This window comes from Schizophyllum commune (assembly GCF_000143185.2).
Source record: "Schizophyllum commune H4-8 unplaced genomic scaffold SCHCOscaffold_3, whole genome shotgun sequence".
Lineage (NCBI taxonomy): Eukaryota > Fungi > Basidiomycota > Agaricomycetes > Agaricales > Schizophyllaceae > Schizophyllum > Schizophyllum commune.
The window spans coordinates 1065974-1088327 of record NW_026089540.1 but is presented as its reverse complement, the minus strand read 5'-3'; the positions used below and the strand labels follow the sequence as shown (position 1 = coordinate 1088327).

The window sequence follows — 22354 nt, the reverse complement described above, 5'->3', positions numbered from 1 at the left end:
ATCTTCTCTGAAAAGGACCGCCAGACGAAGCCTGAAGAAAAGGAAACTTTACTCGCTGCTCATCTGCTACCTCTCTTACTGTATATCGACAACAACTCGCACTAAGTGCAACATGAGCGCTGTTACCGCCGCCGAGCGCTCTCCAGTGACGAAGCGAAAGAGGGGCGACCTGGGCGGTGAGGCGCACGACGAGCCCCTTGTCCGTTCCAAGATCTGGTTCGACGACGGGAACATTGCTCTACAGGCGGAGAATACGCAGTTCAAATTCTACAAGGGCCTTCTGGCGACCTATTCTCCCTTCTTCAGGGACGCATTCGCAATCCCGCAACCGCAGGTCGACTCGGACACGGATACGGTGGATGGATGTCAAATCATGAGGCTGCCCGATACAGCGGCAGACGTCGAATATATGCTGAGTTTCCTTCTCGAGCCGTGCGTCAAGTCTTCCCTTCGGCTCGCCGAATATAGCTGATGTAGCGGGTAGTAAATCATCCACGCTGACGCCCTGCATCGCCGATGTGGCATCAGCACTGAGGATGAGCCACAAGTACATCATACCTGGGCTCTGGGAGGACGCGGTGGCCAGGCTTCGCTACGAATTCCCTGATACACTCGAACAATACATCGAAAAACGCGAGGTTATACATGCCTACACGCGGATCCATATCAAAGCATGGCAGCGGCTCCGACACCTCGTCGATATCCTGCAAACGGTCGGCCTGCACAGGATCATGGCCGTCATGTATTTTCGTATCGCAGATACCATGAATGTGGTACGCTCCAACGGAGTCCGCCCAATTGAGGCTGACTGACTGATTGACACGATTTACAGGACTTGCTCGCCTCAGATGCACCCAACGCACCACGGCTGGGACCCGTCAGCATACAAAGTCGATGCACTATGCTGGGTGGACGCGCGAAAGTACTTGCTGCATCCATGAAATGCATGCGGATTGCCCTTGCAGACCCGTCTCCTGAGCCCGCGAATTGCCCGGACCCGCAGGCATGTGGACGCCGTCGGCGGCTCCTACAAGGAAAGCTTTTCGCTCGCTTTGAAAGTGATACGAACATAGCTTTGCTGATGGACTGGCCGAAATTCTTGCCACGTCCGCAGGGACCGTCCATATGCGACGCATGCCTGCTGCTCGTGCGCCAGAGAAGGGAGGCCGAATTACAGGCGACTTGGCAGAACTTGCCTTCGTTCTTCGGCCTTCCAGCCTGGGAAGAGCTGAAAGACTTCGAACTACGGGCATGTGACAACACATAGCATATTGAGTCAGTAGGCAGATGCGTGCCATTGTTCTCTTTTCGGTAATATATTCGCCTTGCTAGTAGTACTGTATGCACGACCTTGAAGCCATCTGCCCACTAGGTCGTAGGCGAACCAAACAAGCCTCACAATCCATAACCCAGTACATCCGGAAGAATGGGAAGCTGCGCTCAGGCAAAGGACCGTCGTGCTCAGAAGCCGTCTCCCTTGCGTCTCAGCAACCGAGATATCGCGATGAAGGGCTCGAAATATCACGACACAGATGGGGTAACAAACGGTCCATTACTGTCCGCAGGTGCAGGTATAAGTACTTCTAGACAGAACATAGTATGTAGGTAGCTGCGACCGAGCGCAGCGTTCAAGTCATTAAAATCTTGTCCGTTGTGTCGTCTACGAGGGCGGGGTGAAGCGTCGGGCTACCATGGCCTGCGGACTAGCCAATGACCTGCGGACTGGCCACAGAGCAGGCAGCTCAGCTAGCTAGAGGCGCCGTGAACTTTCAGAGCTCATTGATACGGGCGCCTCTCAAAGCGCAACGCCAAACAAGAAGCCCACGGCCGCAACGAGCGAGCCTAAGCCCCACTTCGCGTTTGGCAGCGCGCCCGAGTCACCGTCGACGACGACGTTGGTGCCGCTCTGGCCGAACACGCGCACGGCGGCGATGTCGAAGTAAGCGGTGGCGTAGACGGAGCCGTTGCCGACGACGTAGTCCTGGGGGTGGGATCAGCAATCATTTATGCGAGTGAGACGATCGCTTGTGGACGGACGATCGGTCGCCTCGAAGCAGACGATCACTCCAGAACGGGGGAAAATCCAGATTGATGATAGTCTCCGCCACTCACCTCATAGCACTTCCCCGAGCACGTCTGCGAGAACACATTGTCCGCGCCCGCAAAGTCGCCGCAGAGCGTGATGTCGAAGATCAGGTTCTGCGCCTGGAAGAACGTGTCGATGTCGCAGCCGCCCGTCGGCCAGTTCGCGACCGGCGTGCCGAGCGAGGACGTGTCGATGGACGAGTCGTTGTTCTTGATCGCGTCGGGGACCTCGCTGCGCGAGTAGAACCAGATGCTGCAAGAGGGTTTCGTGTCAGTAATTTCGTCCCATCCTTGCCACCTCGCCACACTCCTCCCCCGACCACCGATCCCCATCACCAAACACCAAACACCATAACCGAAAGATCAAAACACTCACGAAATCCCCGAGCTCGCCATCTCCGTCACCCACACGCCCCCGCCCGCCTTCGCAAACGCCTCCCCATACGAGTCCGTCTCCGGGTCCGTCACCACACACCCGCTGTTCTCGTTCACGTCCTTGTTGCAGTCCGTCGAGTTCACCAGCGTCGACGACTGGCTCGGAGACACCTGCTTGCAGCCGTCCTCCGTGTGCAGCGCCATCTGGTTCATCGTCACCATGTTCACGCCCTCGAAGGTGTCGATCTCGCCGCCCGTGGGCCAGTTGGGCGCCTGCGACCACCAGGCGGGCCATACGGAGCACTGGAGGGGGATGATGTCAGGATGGCGTACGGCAGACCATGACGGCGGGAATGGTAGTCGTGGAAGATGGGAAGAAGAGACAGTGGAAGGGGAGGTGGAAGAAGGGTTGGGAAGTAAGGAAGTATCGACGCACCCCGTACGGCACATGGTAGAAGTCCGCGACGAAGACGCTGCCAATGTCATAGCGCTCCTCGCTGGCGATTCTGATCGTGTTGCGCTTCTCATTGTACGGCACATTTGTGGTGTTGTCGACCTTGATGATCGCGCGGCCCGTCGTCTCGTCGACATAGGCGAGCTTCGCGTCATTGTTCTCATCCGCGGAGAGGAAGCTGGGGGACGCATTGGCATACGGAACAGGGGAGATCATGTAGGCAAGGCTTACATGGCGTCGCCATTGGTCAGGTTGTCGTCTGTGTGGCGAGGTCAGGAGCGCGCGCGCGATGGAGGAGTAGTGGAGGACGCACAGTTTCCAAAGAAGGACCACCCGTCGAAGAACGACTCTCCCGAATACTCCTTTACGAGATCGTAGGTCGTCGCCGCTGCGGGCGACACGAGCATGGGGAGGATCGCAGCAGCCGCTGCAATGAGGTTGGCGGACATTCTGGCAAGCGAAGAGGCGATGATGATCGTAGAGATATTCAACAGTCGAAAGGACAGAGGTTAGTTCGCAAGCTTGGTTCAGAGCCGAGCTTCAGTTCGGACGTGAGAGTAGCGAAGAAAGGACAGAATAAAAAGCGAATCCAAAGTTAGCCGGCCGCACAGCGTTCGGGGTCGGGTAAATGAAGATGACGAGAATGGCGCGCTGGGCGACGTTCTGTTGGGCTGCGGAAAACTGCGGGGGCGAGAGGAAGGACCCTCGCGGCGCAGCGCGCGCAGGCTATATACCCCCTCGGCCCCCTCGCGTGCGCGCGCCACTGGCCATCACTTCGCGCGCGGGTTCTGCAGTTCGGTTGACATCACCGGCGACGCCCCCCAGCGACGGCGGCTGCGCAGTCGCGTGTGAACTTGCCGATCCGCTTCGTCGGGTGTTGCACAAATCCAATTTTGGGCACATAAAGGCAGGACCTCACTTGGGAATGGCGAGGGGACGAGGGACATTGGATTCAAAAGGCGTTGTCGAGGACATCACGGTGGTCAGGAGCAAGCCTCGAAAGACGCAGCGCGATGGTCTCAGATTGACAGGTCACGATGGCCATCCGTCTCGCGGTCACGTTATTCAGCGTCCACGACCCTGCTCAACGCCGCCCGTAAGCGGAGAGGACAGAAAGAAGCTTCAGATCTCCTCAACACAACGGTGAGCTCCCGAGAGAGCTGTTGACGGACAGATATTCCGCGGATATATAGCCATTGTGCGGACCGATGCGGTCGCGTATAAGATCAAGTAGAAGCGCTTCTGGTCATTGGAAACAGCTATACAGTATCTACCCCAGGGACTGCATCTCGAGCTCGCAGTATCAGAGGGACAAGAGACGTTGAAGGCGCGAAGTAGAACGAAACCAACCGTGCGAACATCGCTGCACGCGACTTTCACGTGCATCTTGCACTCGGCCCGGAGATCCGCGTATCCACGCCGCCGACTGAATTGCCATTTACGGAACGCCTTTACTACGGACGGACATGAGGACTCTGGCGTGTTGACTCGGACCCGACTCGCCTCTGGCTGGTTTCTTGGATTCTTCCTTGTGATTTACTCTCGAAACGCGGAGGGACGCGCCTTGCTTTTGACCACCAACGACGACATAACACGAGTCCCAATTCTCGCACGAACAAGAGCTCATCTAGAACTTGACGAACGAACACCCCCACGATGCCAGGACACGCAGGCGGGATCCCCGCCGCGGCGCTGGGGACGACGTACATTGTGCTACAGGACCTCACAAATCCGACGAGCGATCCCCATCTGAAGTGTGCGTGGCCGAGGCGATCGCTGCGAGCTTGAAGAGCTAACAAGCTTGGATACCTAGTGGCCGTGCACTCAGAGACGGGGGACCAAGTCGCGCTGAAGTACATCCGGAAGCGGGACCAGAAACAGCAAGACAGAGTGTGGAAGGAAGTGGAGAACACGTACCGCCTTAAACATCCCCACATCGCGCGCATGTGCGTTCCCTTTCCCCCTTTCCCCTCCCTACCACCCCCCACTCAACGCCCCCTCCAGGTACGGCTGCATCGACACCCCCAAGCACCTCGTCCTCGTCATGGAATACCTCGAAGGCGGCGAGCTCTTCCGCTACCTCATCACCCGCGGCCGCCTCCCCGAGCCCAAAGCCCGCGCGCTCCTCGCCCAGCTCACGTCCGCCCTCGAGTACCTCCACGCCCGCACCCTCTGCCACCGCGACATCAAGCCCGAGAACATCATGCTCGACGACGCGCGCCAGATTAAGCTCGTCGACTTTGGCTTCAGCGCCAAGTTCCCCAGCGGGAGTATGGCGCCGGGTGGGAGCAAGACGCTGACGGACAGCTGCGGGAGCCCAACGTATGCGGCGCCCGAGATCGTGAAGGGGGCGCCGTATCGGGGGCCGGAGGTCGATGTGTGGAGCGCGGGGGTGGTGTTGTATGTCATGTTATGCGGGAGGCTGCCGTTTGAAGGGAAAGACTTGCAGGAGACGCTAGCATTGATAGAACGTGAGTGGACTGGGCTCTCGTCGCTTGGGGCATGTTCTGACTGATCTACAGGAGGAAAGTTCGCTCTCCCGAGCGTGCTCTCCGACGACGCGAAGAGCCTGCTCAGCGCCATGTTGTGCCACGACCCGCAAGCGCGGATCCCCACCTTCAAAATCCGAGATCATCCCTTCCTGCAAGGGACGGTACCGTAAGTGCCGAATGTCCTCGAGGGTGGTTGTGCTTTGACGAAGTCTCCTCCAGTGGCCCACCACCCACCATGGCCAGCTCCGCGGGCCTCGCGACCCTCAAGGTCGCCTCAAAACTCATCGGCATGTTTGCGGGTGGCAAGGATCGCTCGGAACGGACGCCCACCCCGTCATGACCCAGGCTTAGGATTGCATCCTAGTCCGTGCTGACTCTGTCCATATGCGCAGCATTGTGCAACGCTGTCCATACAAGGAGCATGGCGCAACTTTGTTCATACGAACAGTATTGCGCGACTCTGTCCACTCGAGCAGCCCTGTGCGTAAAGGACAGGTCATCCCTTTCTCTGCTTCTTTCCTTATTCCGCGTCTGTTGTCTGTATACCTGGGTGCTCTACTGCATAGAGCGTGGTTGTTTGAGGGATTCTCGGTGTTTGTCGATGTATCTGGCAGGATATATAGAATGGGAACGATACAACGACCCGGACGTGTGCAGGCCTGTGGTGTGCTGAAGACCATCGGCCCGAAGATCCGAAGCTATCGGAAGCTTGCTCTCGTCTTCATCTCCGTGCTGGGTTTGCAGTCTCAAATCCTCCTCTATGTCTCCTCTCGAAAGCATTTCATGGCTCTCATAAGGCTCGTCGGACACCGTGTATAGTTGTCCATAACCGTACTGAATGAATGAATGGTACCGATGCCCTGGTGCCATATCCCGCCCCGACGTCGTCAAGGACACCACCACCCACCAATGACAGTATGACGGGCGCACTCCCTACATCTGACCCGCGTATATAACGCGCGCACGGGCGATTTGGCGATCACTTCCTTCCCTTCCTTCTTCCCCCCCGCCTCTCGCTCGCTCTTCACCCTTCGTTTCTCACAGGCAGGCCTGTCGATTACTTTCCTTCAGCTCGCACTCGCTTCTATCCTTTCATCTTTGCAGGCAGGCCTACTCCGAGACTCGGTCTTTCTTCACTTGCCCGACATCTTCGATCGCCTACTTCTCCACATTCGCCTCGACATGAAGCTCCTTTCCCTCACCCTGCTCGCCACGGCCTTCAGCACGGCGCTCGCGCGCCCCGTCCGCCGCGACGTCGATCCTTCTCTCGTCCCTGACTTCGGCGTCACGGCTGGGACGAACCCGACAGGAACTGGAGACTGCGACGGAATAGCAGGCGCAGACGGCAACTCAGTGAAGATCCCTTGCCAATGCCCGCCGGATAAAGATACTTTCCTGAAGGTAAGTTCGGCGACCTGGCTACATGGGTCCTTGTACACCCCCTTACACGTCCCTAGTCCCTCAATGCGAACGTCGCAGCCGGCAAAGCCGTCAACAACCCCTCCGTCGCGGTCTCCTTCCCCGAGGACGACTCGACCGAGTCGCAGCTCGCGCGCATCCAAGCCTCGCTCGTGACGCTGCAGAACCTAGACGGGCCAGGGAAGGGGTGCCCTGCGGCTAGCACGACGTTGTTGGCGCAGCAGAAGGCTATCCAAGCGGGTGGTAGTGCGAGCAGCGCTGCATTGTCCGCCCCGGCCTCCTCCCCACCTGCTACAGCTGCCGCCGCCGCACCGGCCGCGTCTTCCCCAGCCGCAGCATCGTCAGCTGCACCTGCGGCGTCCTCTTCAGCATCCGGCACCTCCGCCAACATCGACCCCGCCCTCGTCCCCGACTTTGGCATTCAGGCCGGGACGAACCCAACTGGCACTGGCGACTGCGACGGCGTGGCGGGCGCGGATGGGAAGCCCGTGAAGATTCCGTGCCAGTGCCCACCGGACAAGGATACGTTCATCCAGGTGTGTCCAGTCGTCATCTTCAAGTTATAAATTCGAGCCTTTCACTCACTGTCCGTTCCTCAGTCCCTCTCCGCCAACGTCGCAGCCGGCTTCGCCGTGAACAACCCCGACGTCAAGATTGGCGCGTTCCCAACAGGCGACTCGGCAGAGGACCAGATCGCGCGCATACAGGCATCGCTGGTCACTCTACAGAACCTAGACGGTGAGTACTATTTATCTATTGATTCCATCAGAGAACGCCGGCGTTCTTCTGCCATCTCGGCTACAGCTTGGACAATCCGGCGACTCGTCAAGGCAATGTCGAAGTCGCTTTCGGGGGGAGGATCTTTGACAGGAGCTGAAGCTTAACGCCTAACGGGACCAAATGCTTAACGGGAGCTAATCTCTTCGCAGGTCCTGGAAAGGGCTGCCCAGCAGCGTCAACCACTCTTCTCGCTCAGCAGAAGGCGCTGCAAGGTCAATGAAGACTCTTGGGAATGTGATTGTGCTTTTCATAATGTGCGAAAGTAACATCAGACTCGTGAAGGGCGAGCACGGCTCGTCATTGTCTATTCTATCTACTAGTACGTCCTGCGTAGATACAGTCAATGGCAGTCGGGTTGGAAGTCATCATAGGGGGGAAGGTCTGTCCACAGACCAAATTGAGGCCGTAGTCTCGAGGTGAGGTATAAGCGAGTAAGTACAGAGCAAAGCAGAGGGAACCAGCCAATAAATACATACAAAATCCCATGTCAGAGGACACAGTGAGACGGCCCATGTCGAATGTCCGTCTCACGGAACGGAAGTTGTTCGCATGACGCGGGCAGAGGTGAGAACCATAGTGGTGCAGCCGCCTCACAAGGAGTACTTGTCAAAGAACGGCATCATCGCGCTGGCCGTGAACTCGAACGGCGCGACCTTCCCCAGCTGGTCCAAGCCCTTGAGACTCGGCCACACGTGCTCGAGCCCATCCACCTTCAGGCGCTCGACGCGATCCCGCGCCCCCTCCCCGCCCCACGCCCACAGCTCCGTGCGCGTAAAAGGCTCCGCCGTGCCGAAGTTATCCGCCACGAGTCCATTGCGGCTCGCCCAGCCCTTCGCAAAGTCGTCGATGTTCGGCACCTCGTACGGCGTGCCCCAGCGGCGCCCGCCGTACGGGATCGTCCCGTCGCTCGTGCCGTGCGCGATGAGGATCGGGATCTGGCGGTCGGGCGCGCAGGTGTCCGGGCGCGTGCCCGGGTAGAGCGCGGGCGAGGACATGGCGAAGGCGGCGATGCGCGCGGTCGCCTCGGGCGTGCACGCGAGGAGGTTGACGAAGCCGCCGCCATTGGACTTGCCGGAGGCGTAGATGCGCGACGAGTCCACGCACAGGTTCGCCTCGAGGTCGTCGAGGATCTGCATCGTGAACTCGATCTGGGAGTGGGTTAGCGGAGGAAGGGAAGTGTTAGCGTGACACGCACATCGTGAGGTTCGGCAGCGGCGTATGGTGCACCCTGCCAGCTGGCCTTGGCATCGGAGCCATCGCCCTTGCGGCCGACGCCAATCGAGGCCTGCGGGTATACCGCGATGATGCCCTTGCCGTTGATGCGCACGTCACTGTGCGATAGCTCCGTCGCGGTCTCCTGGTGCTTCGAAGTGCCGCCGTTCCCGTGGAAGGAGAGCACGACGGCGTGGCCGCCCTCAGCGGGGTAGTCCTCGGGGAGGTGCACGCGGTACTGGCGGTCGGCACCAGCGACGTTGAGGGTGCGGATAGCGCGGTGGTGGGGGCCGAAGCCCCAGTCGGGGAGGTCAGAGGAGCACTGGGCGCGGCGGCCAAGGCGGCGGTGGACGGCGGCGATGGGGCGCGCAAAGACGGTCGACGGGCCCATGGCGATGAAGGCAAGAAGATGGAGGAGGAAGAGAGCCGTGGCACGGAGCGTGAAGGTAGTCATCTTGGCGCGTGATTGCGGAGCGGTCCGTTCGTAAGGGAGTGTCGGGTGCGAGTAATAGACTCGGAGGGTGGGTAGAGCGGTACGCGTCCACGAAACGAACGTAGGGGTGCAAGGGAGCGAAAGGGGGAGGGCGCAGGCTCTACCGGGAGCGAGCTAGATAAGGGAGGAGGGAAACGCGGGGCGCGACGTGGTGGGAAGCAAGGGGAGAGAAACCTACCAGCGGCCGCCCGAGTTCTTATGGCTCTGGTGGCGGACCTGATGGATCTTCGCTGGTTGCCCTCGTGTAGCCGGATGTGCCGAACATGAAAAAAATGATGATAACGTGCGACGTTTAGCCGCTCTCTCGTCGTTCTGAGCCGCCCCAGAGCCGCCCGGCGTCGGAAACCTGAGGAATATGGGCTGGAATCATGGGCGGATCCGTCTCACGTCTTGGCACGGCGCGCTCGAAACGGCGGAAGGACAAAGGGATCCGATTGGAAGGCACCAGCGAGGCGGACTTACTGAATTGTGGCAGTGTACAATGATACCGACGTCGAGGCGGGTTGTCAGGCACCCGAGGCCGAGAGTTACACGTGGAGGGCGGGGTCAGCGTCCAATTGAGGCGCGACGACTGAGGGAGGAAAGACGAGCAAGAGAAGAGACAGCGAGAACAGAGAAGGGGAAACTCAACTAGCGAAGGTGGGCCAAAGGCCTACTTTTAGAGGTGCACTGTGTCTTCCCGCACGCTGTATCAATGCGGGCACCTTCGTGGTCGGGAAGGAGAGCTGATTCGGCAAAAGCGAACTGACAGGTTCAGACGGCGTCTGAGTTCACACAAGCAACAGATAGCCGCTCACACGGGAGATGTCCATAAGCGCGTTGACCTCAAGTCTTCCGTCCTGAAGACGATTGATCAGCTAGAATGAAGAGACTTCGCGGACGGAAGTTCACACCAACTCCGCTCCGAAGAGACCAGGGCATATTTCGGGCGGAAAGGGAACGCCAAGACGCTGATGAGGCGATAACCCTGACGTTGAAGGCACATTGCATCAACGGTATGAAGGATGTAATTACGACGAGGGGAAATACGCGCCCAGAAAGCACTGGCTCCGTATGAAGATGGTGGTATCGTTCAAGAACGGCGCCGTCACCGACCAGACGGACATGCAAACGGGGGCCGAACAAGAGGCCCGGCGTCTCCGGGCCGGGGTTCGCGTTGTCGCGTCTTGCCTTCGACCGCCATCACCAGCGATAGGATACCACAATTTTTCGCCCAGTTGACCACCTTACGCACCGCTCGCGCCCGCTCTGGCCCTTGCCTTGACCACAAAGCATCGAGGTCGCTTCAGAATGCAATCGTTGCGCACATCATCATTTCAAGTTCAATCCCCCCTTTCGTCCTGCGAAATCTTTTGTTTGGCGAAATCTCCTTCCAGGCCCCCCATGCAACTGTCTCTCTCGATTCTCGTCCTCGAAGACATTCTGGCCCTCCGTTTAGGCCAACACGCGACGCACCCTTGCGGTTTCGTGAGCAACAGCGCGTTGCGTGACACTTGTCGCACACTAGTCACGTACCTATGAATCATTGTTCGAACCCCGGTCGTTCCCAGTGCGCTTCCGCTTCCCAAGTGCTTTCTGAGATGGGCCAACCAAGTCGGAATCTCTGGAGCCCGGCTTATGCAAGGCTTTCTCCAAAGAGAGACTTTTAGCTTCCTGCACACCAAATCGTTTAGTTAATCTTCACGTAATGTTTTTCTTTCAAACTCACAATTTCCATATTTGGTATACCAGGATCATCTTCCGGTGAAGCAGATTTCAGGGATGTTCTTGTACCATCTCCTTCCTCCTCCACCCCCAGGCCAGCTTGTGCAAGAGCCCCCAGAAAGGCCTGCCTAGGTGGTGGGACCCGTATGGCATACAAAGCAGAACCAGAAGCATAAGCAGCTTCCGCAGGAGTGCAATCTTGAGTCTTCCACAGATGCAAAGCCAGCTGTGCTTGAGCAGCAGCAATAGCTTTGGAATCCGTAAGTCTCCTGCACTTCTGAACATCTACCAGAGGAGGGCAATCAGAAGGAGCAGGATGTTGGGAGGGCCGTGCAGTTGGCGTAGAGGATTCCTGTGCTCCGGACCTCTTGCCAGAGGGACAGGGCCTGGGTATAGGCACAGGATGTATGCCTGCATGAGGTGAGGGTGCTGCATTATTGGAGGCAGCAGCATTGTAGGCATCCGGGAGGGATAAGTGGTAATGAGGGGTTTTCTTCACTGTGTGTGTTGACATAGATGTGTGTGAGGGCTGAGAAGTGTTGATTGGAGTGGGCTGGATGTCTTTGAGGGGGAGGGGGGTCTGGCGAGAGATGGATAGGCCCCGTGCAGGGGTGCGGAAGGTGATCGGGAGGCTGGAAGTTGGCAGTGGAACGGGCATTGAAGTGTTCAGAGAGCAAGGAGGACAGCAGTAATAAAAGCGAGATAGAGAGCAAGACAGCTATGTGAACTGGATAGCGAGAATGAGCTGCTGGTGATGGGCGGAGGGTTGCCAGTTGTGGGTGTACGGGCAGGATGGCTATAGGCCTGAGTCCTGTCAAGGGTTCTACAAAGGGTTTGATGTCAGCTTCAGCAAGCTGAGTGAGTATGAACGAGGAATACCTAGCAAGCGTGCAGTGGGTGCTGAGGGCAGGAAGCTGATCGGGTCGTCGAGAACAGCAGGTCTAGGCGAAGCATGGCTGTGCATTTGTTGTGCTATCACGACATTTGTTTACGCTTGTAGGTCCGTGTGGGCACATGGGCGCACCGCTGAACTCGATTCGGCGAAGGACAGGTTCCAGTCAAGAATGAGCGAGGGACAAGCTCGAGCATCGAAGCACAACAAGTCGTAGTCTGACAAAGCACACCCTATGTTCCATATTACAAGCCATGTACAACTGGCTAAGATAAGTCATAACAGATAGTCGTCAGATAGTCGTGCACATATATCACTTGGGGCGCGGCAAACACGCTTATCCTTCTCTTCGACGCTAGCAGCAGCGGCGGCGAGGGCCTCTCTCCCAGCACTCCGCAATAGAGCTCCAGGGTCGTAGCTCTCTTACTCAGAGGCGGCCTCCTCTTCCTCCTCCTTGCCGTTGTCCGCGTCGGCGGCGGCCTCCTTGTCCGCATCCTTGCTGCCCAGCACGGTCGCGTTGAACCTGTAAGCACTCGTCAGCACACCCATCTTCCAACCGCCCAGCGGCGACCGGTCATCCACGCGCGCCACCTCATCCAAAAGAAACCTCACTCACGTCATCTGCACCTGCACCTTCTCCTTCACGCCTGTCTCCGAGTTCATGATCTCGACCTGGATGCGCTTGTTCCCCTTCCACCCGTAGCTCCCCGTGTTGAACACCGTCGGCACGAGCGTCATCGAGCCCAGGAAGCCCGGGTCTGTCGAGGCGACGCTCACGGTCTCCTCCTTGTCCTTTGCGTCCTTGGAGGACGGCTTGCCCTTGGAGGCGGGCTTGCCACCAGAGGACGGCTTCTCGGAGATGGCGGGCGGGGTGTGGGTGATGTTGAGGTGGAGGGGCATCGCAGACGCCTTGAAGTCAGCGGACTTGGGGGGCTTGGGTGGGCGTTAGTGATCGCGTTCGTTGCACACAGCGCGGGCGAGGGGGCCGATAACCAGCATTTCACGCAGTCGGAACAAGGGGGAGGGGGGAGGGGAACGTGCAACGTCGATCAGCAACTCACCACCTTGCCGTTCTTCTTCGCCGCGCCCTTCTTCGCGTTCGAGGGCGAGTCCTTCGCGTCAGTCTTCGCCGCCTTGGACGCGCGCGACGCGGGGGCCTCAGCAGAGCGCTTGGTACCTGCAAAAAAGCCACATTCAGTCCAACCATCCCCCCTCACATACCCGCCACCCCACTCACCAGCCATCCTTATTCGGAGCAGGGGGAACTAGAGAGGTTCGTGGGAGTCGAATATCGTTGGAGTCGAGTGTCGCTGAGCTGGAGCCTAGAATGCACGCGCGGAAAAAGCAGGGGGAGAAAAGTAGTCTGAGTGGCGAGCAAGCGAGATGGTGGTCGGAAGAAACAAGAGTCGATGGCGGTCGAGGGCAAAGGGTGGTTGCAATTTGTACCCTGCCACCGTCGTCGTCAAGGTGCGGGTCCCGTGGGAGCTGGCGGCGCGTTACCTAGACCATGACGTCACGCGTCGAGACGCGTTTTGTTGAAGTTCAACTTGACATTTGTTGGACTTGTCGGAGGGGTGCTTTTGTTGTCTTCTCTGTCAGGGGAACGTCTAGAATGCGGAGACATACCAGGCAAGCCATCCTTTGAGGAGTCGCACGGATATTCAACAGATTCGTATCCAGAAAAACCAGTCCGTCGCATCGGTCAAACACATAACTGGAAGACGACCGAAAGAGACGACAAAGCATTTGGGGAACGAGGCTAGCTATCTAATGGAGGCGATACATAGTGTTGGTGTTACATAGGAGGACGGAAAGCAGGCAGGACGAAAAGCAGGCATAATCGCTAGACCCAACCAATATCGCGAGTGACGCTGAGGGTATGCAAGCGCGTATGTATGGTGCATAGAGCGGAGGCGCAGTCGACGACTGGGTATGCAGTACGTAACTAAGAGGTCTATAGCAGTCGATGTGCGAAGGGCGAGACGAAAGAGCGGGTGTCGCAGGCCATCTACATGCCGAGCTGACTGGGCCGGATCTGACCCTTTGGACGGTACTTGACAATCCATGGGTGCTTCATGACCTCAGCAAGGGAGATGCGGTCTTGCGGGTCGTGTCTCAATAGCTGCGAGTGCGCGTAAGTACGGCGATATGCCAGGTCAGAGCGGACGGGGCACTCACCTTCGAGATAAGGTCTCGCGCATCAGACGACATATGGTTTGGGAATCTCAGGTCGACACTTGCGATGCGACGGTATGTATCTGTGGATGGCCGTGAGACAATGTCAGCGGTGCGGTCAGAGTGTACCCACTGTTAACGCTATCTCTATCTTCGAAAGGCGGGTTGCCAATCAAGAATTCGTACGTCAGGACACCCAGTGCCCAGTGGTCGACGCGCTCGTTGTGCTCCTTCTGCTCGACCATCTCCGGCGGGAGGTAGTCCAGCGTTCCGCACATGGTCTTTCTCCGGTTGCCCGGCGCATGCACGCTCCAACCGAAGTCGCCAATCTTCAATTCGCCGTTAATCCCCAGCAACAAGTTTTCCGGCTTGATGTCCCGGTGGATAACGTGCTTGCCATGCAAGTACGTGAGCGCGTCCGCCATCTGGTCGATGTACCTCGCCGAGCGCTTCTCCGAAAAGCACCCATGCTTCGAGAGCTGCTTGTACAACTCGCCCTTCCCCGCGAACTCGAGCATCAAGAATATCCGCTTCTCGTCGTGGAAGTAGCCGTACAGGCGCAGGACGTTCGGGTGCCGCAGGTTCTGCTGGATCTCGATCTCGCGCCGGATCTGCTTCTCGACGCGGGACTGCACGATCTCGGACTTGTACAGCGTCTTGAGCGCGAGGATGTACTTGGGCTCCGCCTTCGTGCGCACCATGTACACGCGCCCAAACTTCCCCTTGCCCAGCGGCCGCCCGATGTCAAAGTCGTGCAGCGTCCACTCGCGCGTCGGGTAGCGCCTGCTGACGGGCGTTAGTATGCGTGCAGGTGCACAGCAGGTTGGACACGCACTTTGCCACGCTCGAGTCGAGGGCGAGCTGCTTCGCGGCGTCGCCGTACACCTGCTCCCCGCGCTCCTCGTTCTCCTTCTCCAGCCCCCCATCGTACTTGCCGATGTCGATCGGCTTCTCTGGCGGTGCGGGCGACGCCTTCTTGTGCGGGGCGGCCTCGGAGGCGTGTGTCTGGTTCGCCTCGTTCATCTGTTTCCGCAAGGAGGACGAGGGCGCGAGCTTTGAGGTCCCATTGGGGTTCACAGGCGCGGCGAATTTCGACAGCAGTTTTGTCACCTTCTCCTGCGAAGGCTGCTTGGAGTGTCCCGGGCGCACAGGGTTCGCCGAGGATGATGATGATGCGGTGGCGGGCTTCTTGGACGAGATCTCGAGCGCCGCTATTTGGCGTGTCACTGCTCCAATTGTGGCCATCGCTGCGGTTGGAGGGGCTTCGAGGGATGGCGCTCGACGGTCGGCGTGATGGTCCGGAGCAGGTTCGACGGTGCCAACGTCGGTTTACGTTCCGCAATCACGTGGCCGCGTGGCGTGCCATGGTGGCGGTGCAGGTTCGGCAACTTGCGTGTTGAACTTTCCTCTCGCCGTCACCCGGCCCTGTGCATCATACAACCAACGCAAACGGAAAAGTATCCACATCTATAGAATGTACTCCGCACGCACCGGGATGCCATTGTGCTGTCTATAGAATAATTGCCGACGGGGCAGCCAACCACGTTCTGCCGATCGCTCCTTCCCCGCTACAATCGGGCTTTCCCCCGAGCTCGCCATCTTTGGGTTTGGGCACATTCGGGTGCTTCCCCTGACCTTACACATCTTCCAATGCAAGGCGTAATTTCCCTTAGGTGTTCGATGTTCAACTTAGGTAGCAGGTCATACCCACTCGCCTAGGCCATAAAAGCCAAGCAGAAAGCCATGGTTCAACATCCACTGCTCTCCCCTTCTCTACAACATCTCTCCTCGCCTGATACAAGCCGCTCCAGTTGCCATGACTGCTCCTAAGCTTTTCCAGCCCATCAAGGTGGGCAATCTCACCCTTCAGCATCGCGTCGTCCTGGCGCCTATGAGTCGCCTGCGCAATACCCCGGACGGCATTCCCCTTCCCATTTCGGCGGAGTACTACTCTCAGCGCGGCAGCACTCCCGGGACCCTCCTTATTGCGGAGAGCACCCAGATTGCTCCTCCCGCCGGTGGCATTCCCTGCGTTCCTGGTCTCTGGAACGACGCGCAGATTGCCGGGTGGAAGGTGGTCAGTACTTGTCCTATGTATCTTGGCTGACAAGCGACACGATCTAAGTAAATTCATAGGTCACCGACGCCGTTCACGCGAAGGGCAGCTTCATTTTCGCCCAGATCTGGGCCGCTGGCCGCGGCGCCCTGCCCTCCATCCTCAAGAAGGGCGGCTTCGACTACGTCGCCCCCTCGGCCATCAAGGCCACGCCGGATAGCCCGGAGACACCGCGCGAGATCACCAAGGACGAGATCAAGCAGTACATTGAGTGGTTCGCCCAGGCTGCGGTCAACGCCGTCAAGGCTGGTCTGGATGGCGTGGAAATTCATTGCGCGAATGGGTTTTTGATTGACGGGGTTAGTCGGCTTCTTTCTAGTGGGAGAGGACGCTGTTGTTGACGAGTCGACGAATAGTTCCTCCAAGACGTCTCGAACAAGCGCACGGACGAGTACGGCGGCAGCATCGAGAACCGTTCACGCTTTGGCCTCGAGGTCATCGACGCGGTCGTCAAGACCATCGGCGCGGAGCGCACCGCCATCCGCCTCAGCCCCTGGGACACCGGCAAAGGTACGCTTCACCTCTCTTGTCCTGTCCTGTCCTGTTCTGTCCTGTCCTGTCCTTTCTTCCCCCTCCTCCCTCTTTCCCTCTCCTCCACGAACCCCACTAACACCCCATCCCCAGGTATGGGCATGAATGACCCCGTCCCCCAATTCCGTCACTTCGTCTCGCAGATCGCCGCCGCCCACCCAACCCTCGCCTACATCCACGTCGTCGAGCCGCGCGTGAACGGCATCATGACCGTCCCGCCCGAGGAGTTCGACCCCTCGCGGTCGAACGACTTCATCCGCGCGGTGTGGGCGCCGCGCCCGCTGATCAGCTGCGGCGCGTACTCGCAGGAGCTCGCGGTGCAGGTGGCGGAGACGAAGGGGGATCTGATTGCGGTGGGGAGGTATTTTGTGTCGAATGTGAGTGTCGAGGCCTTCACGGCCGTCCGCTTCGTTCGCTGTCTACAGGGACTTGGCTGACGGCGCTGTCTTAGCCTGACTTAGTGGAGCGCTGGAAGCACGACTGGAAGCTGACGCCGTACAACCGCGACCTATTCTATGTCCCAGGCGAGCCCAAAGGGTACATCGACTACCCTTTCGTCACGGAGGAGCAGAAAAAGAAGGGTCCTATCCAGGGTTGAATATGAAGATGCGCCGAATGTTGCGCATGCTAGAGCTTGGTCTTTGTAAACAAACATATCGAATGTATCCGAATGACAGTATTCTTCTGCTTGCTACAAATGATGATCTACTACATACGTCAACCCCTTCAACATTCCCCCGTCGTATAACTCGCACTCGTCTTCAACCTCCCCTCCTTATCTACCCGCACCTCCTCCGTCCAGAACGACACCTCCACGTCGTACGTCTCCCCCGCCCCGACCTCGATCGTTGTCAGGTTCGCCCAGTCCGGCAGCTCCTTACCATCCCTGAACCACGAAATCGTGTACACTTCCTCAATACCAGCATCGGCCTCGCGGAACTGGCCCACGGGGACGAGCTGCAGCGCGAGTGTGCCACCACCGATGCCACAGTTCTCCTCAAAGCCGTCGATGAGGTCGACGTCCTTGAGGAGCGTGAGCCAAAGGCCTTCGAGGCAGACCTTGCAGAAGCTGGACGCAGTGACGAGGCGCATGAGACAGTCCTCGTTCGTGGGGCGGTAGGTCGTGGTGTTCGTCTCGGAGTACCTATACACGCTGATCAGCAACGCATTCCAACGACGCCACAAAGGAGACCACTACGTCGGATAAATGCTGATCGTCCCCGGCGTCATGTCGAACCTGTTCACTCATCAGTTCCTCTTCTCCCTCAACGTATCCGAACCCTACTCACTCCTCGTCATCCCCATATTCAATCACCTCCGCATTACACAGCTGCGCCTCCCCCTCCCTCTCCCCATTCACCAGCTCAAACGCCAACTCATGGCTCCCACCCGCCAACCCCTCCCCCACCAAAAAATCATAATGCCACCGATCCATCCCAATCCCCACCTTCGGCTCCCACCCCAGATCCTTCCCGTCAATCCGCACCTTCGCATCGCCCCTCTCCGGCAGGCCCGAGAGCGAGAACCGCACGAGATACTTCGAGTATACGCCGGCGGAGTCGAAGGTAACGGACCAAGGAGTGGTGGTGTTCAGCAACGTCCACGGGTAGGTCTGCATGGGCATGACGGAGCGCTCGATGCGCGGCGTGGTGAAGCGCTCTGTGCGCGAGGTGGAGTTGGTGAGCCAGTGGGTCCAGCCAATAGAGTCGGCGTCGTCGGCCGCGTTGACGCCGAAGTAGGCGAAGCCGCCGTCGTATTCTTCGCCGACGGGGATGATGGAGTGGCCGAGTTCGTGGCGGAGGATGAGGGGGCCGTTGGCGACCGAGTTGGTGATCACGCTACGGAAGTGAGCATCGAGAGCGCTGTGCGGAGGCCTCGACGTACGTGAAGCGCCCTCCAAGGCCTGGCGTACGTCAGAGGGACCAGGGCCTGGTAGGAACTCCGCAACGCACCTCCATACAAGGGACTGTTGCCTGAGGTGAGTGGTTACTTCAGCCAGTCGAGATACAGATGCGAATGAAAGGCCTCACCGAGCAAGATGGGATAGTCACATTGACTTCCCAGAGACTTGCAAGCAGCGTCTGCCACCTCCGGCTTACCATAGTAAACAGCTCGCAGCTCAGTCCCGTTGCGGTACAGGCCGAACGGTGTGCTATCCATGTCAATATTGCGCCCCAAGCCATCAGAGTTGAGCACCTACTCCTTCAGAACCCCATCTTGCCCTAGTCCGCTCTGCGAGTATCGTTGTGTGACAAGGGGAGTAGGAGCGACAACATGCATACCTCACCACTGGGCGAGAACGCCGCCCAGATGTTCAAGAGCGGCTTGACCGTGTTGAAGGTCTGATTCCCCGTGATCTCGAGAGCGAGGGCATATGCATCGTTGATGAAGCGCTGCTTCTCGTCTTGGACGTCTGTCGCGTCGTAAGAGACTGATTGATCCTCAGTGAAAGAGGAGCACGCCTACAGCCATCAGAGAAGAAAACCATATCCACGCGATTGTCAGACGAGCCATAGACCATCAGAGGCTCGACCTCTAGTGGTGGCGGCTCGACACCAGATTCGGCGTGAGGTAGAAGAGGCTGCTGCTGATAGCTTGCGAAGACCTGCTGCTGAGCGTAATCATCGCGGGCTGAGCGTTTTTTGGTGAGAAAAATACCATTTGAAAGCAGCTGAACTCACCATGTAGCCCGTGCGCCGCGCATGTCGTGCACAGTGAGGCGAAAAGGAGTAGTGCTTTCAAGCTTGCCATCGCCGCTCAGATGAGCGATGTGGTCAAAGGAAAAGGATGCAATGCGGCCTCAGAGATATGATAAGATGCGAAGGAAGCGTGTGACGCCGCTGTAGTGCACCCAGCGAAAGCCGACATGCCTGAGATAGGAACAGCGAGTTATCGCCTCGAGGATGGTGAATAAGCTCCGACGCAGAGCCTTCACTTTGAGGACCCTCAAGCTGACCCTCAAGCTGAAAAAGCACAGAGATTTTCAGATGTGTTAGCTCAAAATTTGAGGGTCGGACACCGTGCCAGCAACTTCATGAACCGTCAGTGTCACGGTTTAAGTCAAGGAACTCGCACGTGTGCCATCCCCGAAGTCCGAGGACCGACGCCCCGCTCGGCCCGGACGCTTCGAACTCGGCAATCCCCGGGCGTAGTTGCTCTCAACCATCGTCTTGAATCCACTTGTCAAGCGCACAGTGTCACGTACAGGACGATATCTCTCGAAAATATACATAGCAGCACTACAGCTCTGCTCAGGTTGTGGAAGGCATTCGTACCGACAAGCATGCGGACTTCTTCGACGAGGGCATTCGAAGCTCATCTCGCGCATGACCATCCCCGGCCCGCTCACCACCCAGCTTCGCCCTCACATGCCGTACCTAAACGCGCGACATGACGCGAATCACTGGTTTCTCCGGCTCATACACGCGTATTTGTGCTCGGCGGGAGCTCTTGGCTTCTTACCTATAACTACGACTTACCTCTTACCATCTCCGCGCCCTTCATCTCCTGCATAGCGGACTGCTTCTATCTGCAACGAAGACGGCGAGATGCGCTCATTAGCTTACCTCCTAGCCACATCCTGCCTCGCCCAGGCGCGCAAGAACAAGTACATCGTGCCAGGCGCGACGTGGTACGACACCGACGGCGCAGTCTTGAGCGCGCACGCGGGCGGGATTGTACAGACCAACGGTACCTGGTACTGGTTTGGCCAGGACGAGCGCGAGGAAGACAAGAACCTGTTCTCGGGTATGCTCTACTCTTGCATTTCTCATGACGACTGCTAAGCCTTACACCCCTCACCAGGCCTCAATGTTTACTCCTCCTCCGACCTCCTCAACTGGAAGAACGAGGGACGCGCCCTCAGCCCCGTCAACGGCACCGATATCGACGCCTCCCGCGTTGCCGAGCGTCCCAAGGTCGTGTTCAGCGAGGAGACGCAGGAGTGGATCCTGTGGTTTCACTCGGATAACTCTAGCTATGGGCTGCTGCAGCAGGGGATTGCGACGAGTCCCAATATCACTGGTCCATATACCTTCCAGCGCGCTTTCAACCCGCTTGGTGGGACAAGCCAGGACTTTGGGCTTTTCCAGGATGTCGATGGTAAGTTAGGCGTAGAGTCTCTCCTTCGATAAACTCTCCATTTAATCATCTGCCCGATAGGCCAGACCTACGCCCTGTACAGCAACGGCGACGCTACCGAGGCCCACGACAACATCATCGCCCGCATGAACTCTAACTTCACCGATGTTGAGGAAGTCGTGTATACTTTCCCTGGTATGGGTGTTCTCCATCTCTCTCCCTTTCTATCCTCCTCTTTTCTCCCCCCTCTCCCTCTCGATCCGACCCTTCCTGACCACCCCATCCAGACTTCGACCTGGAAGCGCCTGCCATAATTTACACCGGCACCCACTACTACATCCTCATGTCGCACAAGTCGGGGTATCGGTCGAACAACGTCGTGGTCTTCTCCGCGGAGAAGATCGCGGGCCCGTGGTCGATTCAGAGTTTCATCGCGCCGTGAGTGTTCAGCTTGTGCTCCCAGTTTTGGTTGTGGTCGTTGTCTTGGCTGGAAGTCATCGCTTGCTATCTTCGCCCTATGCGGTCATCCACGATGGCATGTCGACAACGACTAACGCGCTGCACTCCAGACTCGGCACCCGTACCTTTAACTCGCAGAGCACCATGGGGATCACCGTCGACGGCTCTTCTACCACTACGCATCTTTACTGCGGCGACCAGTGGGCGACCGCGAAGACGCTCTACGATAGTCGGTGAGTACTTATCTTTACTTGTTGCTTCGCCCTGCTTCCTTGCCAGACCCATACAACCATATAGACTGACGCTGCGCCCCTTAGGTACATGTGGCTCCCCGCAACCATCGACGAGTCAATAAGCTCCTTCACCATCGACTGGCACGACCTGTACTCTATTGACACCCAGACCGGCAAAGTCACCTACCCGGAAGGCACGGTGTACGAAGCAGAGGACGGAGTGCTGAGTGGCTCGGCATATGTGACGACTTGTGTGAGTAGTTTTTGCCTTCATTTTTTGTTATTTCCTCCGTTGTCCTCCTGCGTCTCTCCTGTTCACGGTTGCTGACGAGGTTTTTACAGCCATCCTGTGCAAATAACGCGATCGTGACAGGAAGTCAGTCGTTCTCCCTCATGCGTGACCTCCCTGCTCACAAGCCTCCTCAGTCGACGCCAACTCCTCAGTCACCTTCACGGGCATTACAGGCACAGGAAACCCGCAATGGGTCTCGGTCTACTACCACAATCCCGATGGTCTATGTAAGCTTTCCCCTTTGATCACTCCCATCCCGAATTCTCTCGATCTCTCGCGCTTCCTTGCATCATTTGATTTGACACCACATCCGCAGGGGGCGACAACCGCTCCGGTACTGGCCAAATATTCATACTGTGGCGCAACGCGACCGTTTCGGTGAATGATCAGGACCCGGCTCAGATCAGGCAGCTCAGCGGTAGCTCTGGGATCCTCTTGAGCCAGCCGCTGAACGTCACGTTCGCACCGGGGTCGGAGAACACGCTGACGATCGCCGGGATTTCCGGTGCGTCCGGTTACGGGCTGAAGGAGTCGCATCAGGCTGACAAGCATGATTTTCCTC

General features: G+C 58.1%; 11 protein-coding genes across 11 annotated transcripts; 5 read left to right on the top strand and 6 right to left on the bottom strand.

Moving 5' to 3' along the window:
• Positions 1-41: 41 nt before the first annotated feature.
• SCHCODRAFT_02685289 (uncharacterized protein) lies at positions 42-1267 on the top strand (the record flags this gene model as incomplete). The annotated part of the gene is made up of 3 exons (XM_003034255.3): positions 42-432; positions 485-773; positions 833-1267. The coding sequence occupies exons 1-3, from the start codon at positions 113-115 to the stop codon at positions 1265-1267; spliced, it is 1044 nt and encodes a 347-aa protein (XP_003034301.1). The 5' UTR covers positions 42-112.
• Positions 1268-1795: 528 nt separating this feature from the next.
• Positions 1796-3321, bottom strand: SCHCODRAFT_02492871 (glycoside hydrolase family 16 protein; the record flags this gene model as incomplete). Its single annotated transcript, XM_003033689.1, has 6 exons — positions 1796-1981; positions 2113-2338; positions 2462-2763; positions 2897-3092; positions 3146-3173; positions 3228-3321. 6 exons carry the CDS (start codon positions 3319-3321, stop codon positions 1796-1798), a joined length of 1032 nt encoding a protein of 343 aa, XP_003033735.1.
• Positions 3322-4354: 1033 nt separating this feature from the next.
• Positions 4355-5683, top strand: SCHCODRAFT_02187522 (Pkinase-domain-containing protein). The gene is made up of 4 exons (XM_003034254.2): positions 4355-4670; positions 4728-4860; positions 4919-5385; positions 5437-5683. Exons 1-4 carry the CDS (start codon positions 4571-4573, stop codon positions 5574-5576), a joined length of 840 nt encoding a protein of 279 aa, XP_003034300.2. The 5' UTR covers positions 4355-4570; the 3' UTR covers positions 5577-5683.
• A 431-nt stretch (positions 5684-6114) lies between these two features.
• Positions 6115-7817, top strand: SCHCODRAFT_02676119 (uncharacterized protein). The gene is made up of 4 exons (XM_050346708.1): positions 6115-6807; positions 6864-7361; positions 7425-7563; positions 7595-7817. Exons 1-4 carry the CDS (start codon positions 6589-6591, stop codon positions 7690-7692), a joined length of 954 nt encoding a protein of 317 aa, XP_050201565.1. The 5' UTR covers positions 6115-6588; the 3' UTR covers positions 7693-7817.
• A 378-nt stretch (positions 7818-8195) lies between these two features.
• SCHCODRAFT_02493117 (alpha/beta-hydrolase) lies at positions 8196-9208 on the bottom strand (the record flags this gene model as incomplete). The annotated part of the gene is made up of 2 exons (XM_003033688.1): positions 8196-8753; positions 8801-9208. The coding sequence occupies 2 exons, from the start codon at positions 9206-9208 to the stop codon at positions 8196-8198; spliced, it is 966 nt and encodes a 321-aa protein (XP_003033734.1).
• A 1617-nt stretch (positions 9209-10825) lies between these two features.
• On the bottom strand, positions 10826-11672 carry SCHCODRAFT_02664108 (uncharacterized protein; the record flags this gene model as incomplete). The annotated part of the gene is made up of 2 exons (XM_003033687.2): positions 10826-10963; positions 11019-11672. 2 exons carry the CDS (start codon positions 11670-11672, stop codon positions 10826-10828), a joined length of 792 nt encoding a protein of 263 aa, XP_003033733.1.
• Positions 11673-12095: 423 nt separating this feature from the next.
• Positions 12096-13380, bottom strand: SCHCODRAFT_02614432 (uncharacterized protein). The gene is made up of 4 exons (XM_003033686.2): positions 13144-13380; positions 12968-13083; positions 12523-12839; positions 12096-12429 (listed from the first exon to the last, which is right to left on the bottom strand). Exons 1-4 carry the CDS (start codon positions 13148-13150, stop codon positions 12330-12332), a joined length of 540 nt encoding a protein of 179 aa, XP_003033732.1. The 5' UTR covers positions 13151-13380; the 3' UTR covers positions 12096-12329.
• Positions 13381-13914: 534 nt separating this feature from the next.
• On the bottom strand, positions 13915-15007 carry SCHCODRAFT_02490810 (kinase-like protein; the record flags this gene model as incomplete). The annotated part of the gene is made up of 3 exons (XM_003033685.2): positions 13915-14028; positions 14085-14164; positions 14215-15007. The coding sequence occupies 3 exons, from the start codon at positions 15005-15007 to the stop codon at positions 13915-13917; spliced, it is 987 nt and encodes a 328-aa protein (XP_003033731.1).
• Positions 15008-15897: 890 nt separating this feature from the next.
• On the top strand, positions 15898-17709 carry SCHCODRAFT_02531972 (FMN-linked oxidoreductase; the record flags this gene model as incomplete). The annotated part of the gene is made up of 5 exons (XM_003034252.2): positions 15898-16158; positions 16218-16496; positions 16554-16707; positions 16822-17105; positions 17180-17709. The coding sequence occupies 5 exons, from the start codon at positions 15898-15900 to the stop codon at positions 17324-17326; spliced, it is 1125 nt and encodes a 374-aa protein (XP_003034298.1). The 3' UTR covers positions 17327-17709.
• SCHCODRAFT_02614426 (uncharacterized protein) lies at positions 17361-19496 on the bottom strand. The gene is made up of 10 exons (XM_050344659.1): positions 19410-19496; positions 19195-19359; positions 19011-19141; positions 18929-18960; positions 18759-18880; positions 18681-18701; positions 18613-18631; positions 18018-18566; positions 17927-17965; positions 17361-17872 (listed from the first exon to the last, which is right to left on the bottom strand). Exons 1-10 carry the CDS (start codon positions 19477-19479, stop codon positions 17455-17457), a joined length of 1566 nt encoding a protein of 521 aa, XP_050201564.1. The 5' UTR covers positions 19480-19496; the 3' UTR covers positions 17361-17454.
• Positions 19497-20276: 780 nt separating this feature from the next.
• Positions 20277-22174, top strand: SCHCODRAFT_02492402 (Arabinanase/levansucrase/invertase; the record flags this gene model as incomplete). The annotated part of the gene is made up of 7 exons (XM_003034251.2): positions 20277-20475; positions 20533-20829; positions 20890-21003; positions 21096-21246; positions 21378-21500; positions 21585-21757; positions 21927-22174. The coding sequence occupies 7 exons, from the start codon at positions 20277-20279 to the stop codon at positions 22172-22174; spliced, it is 1305 nt and encodes a 434-aa protein (XP_003034297.2).
• Positions 22175-22354: the final 180 nt, after the last annotated feature.

Bases quoted from the DNA above. Each gene is read 5' to 3' on its own strand.
- SCHCODRAFT_02676119 (XM_050346708.1), top strand. From the start codon at position 6,589: ATGAAGCTCCTTTCCCTCACCCTGCTCGCCACGGCCTTCAGCACGGCG. The intron at 6,808-6,863 runs GTAAGTTCGGCG...ACACGTCCCTAG, and splicing joins ATAAAGATACTTTCCTGAAG to TCCCTCAATGCGAACGTCGC. The intron at 7,564-7,594 runs GTGAGTACTATT...TGATTCCATCAG, and splicing joins CACTCTACAGAACCTAGACG to AGAACGCCGGCGTTCTTCTG.
- SCHCODRAFT_02614426 (XM_050344659.1), bottom strand. From the start codon at position 19,479: ATGGCAAGCTTGAAAGCACTACTCCTTTTCGCCTCACTGTGCACGACA. The intron at 19,142-19,194 runs GTAGGCGTGCTC...ACGACGCGACAG, and splicing joins GGTTTTCTTCTCTGATGGCT to ACGTCCAAGACGAGAAGCAG. The intron at 18,702-18,758 runs GTGAGGCCTTTC...CACTCACCTCAG, and splicing joins TGACTATCCCATCTTGCTCG to GCAACAGTCCCTTGTATGGA.
- SCHCODRAFT_02614432 (XM_003033686.2), bottom strand. The intron at 12,840-12,967 runs GTGAGTTGCTGA...CGCCCACCCAAG, and splicing joins CGAAGAAGAACGGCAAGGTG to CCCCCCAAGTCCGCTGACTT. The intron at 12,430-12,522 runs GTGAGTGAGGTT...GAGTGCTTACAG, and splicing joins AAGGTGCAGGTGCAGATGAC to GTTCAACGCGACCGTGCTGG.
- SCHCODRAFT_02187522 (XM_003034254.2), top strand. From the start codon at position 4,571: ATGCCAGGACACGCAGGCGGGATCCCCGCCGCGGCGCTGGGGACGACG. The intron at 4,671-4,727 runs GTGCGTGGCCGA...TTGGATACCTAG, and splicing joins GAGCGATCCCCATCTGAAGT to TGGCCGTGCACTCAGAGACG. The intron at 5,386-5,436 runs GTGAGTGGACTG...ACTGATCTACAG, and splicing joins GACGCTAGCATTGATAGAAC to GAGGAAAGTTCGCTCTCCCG.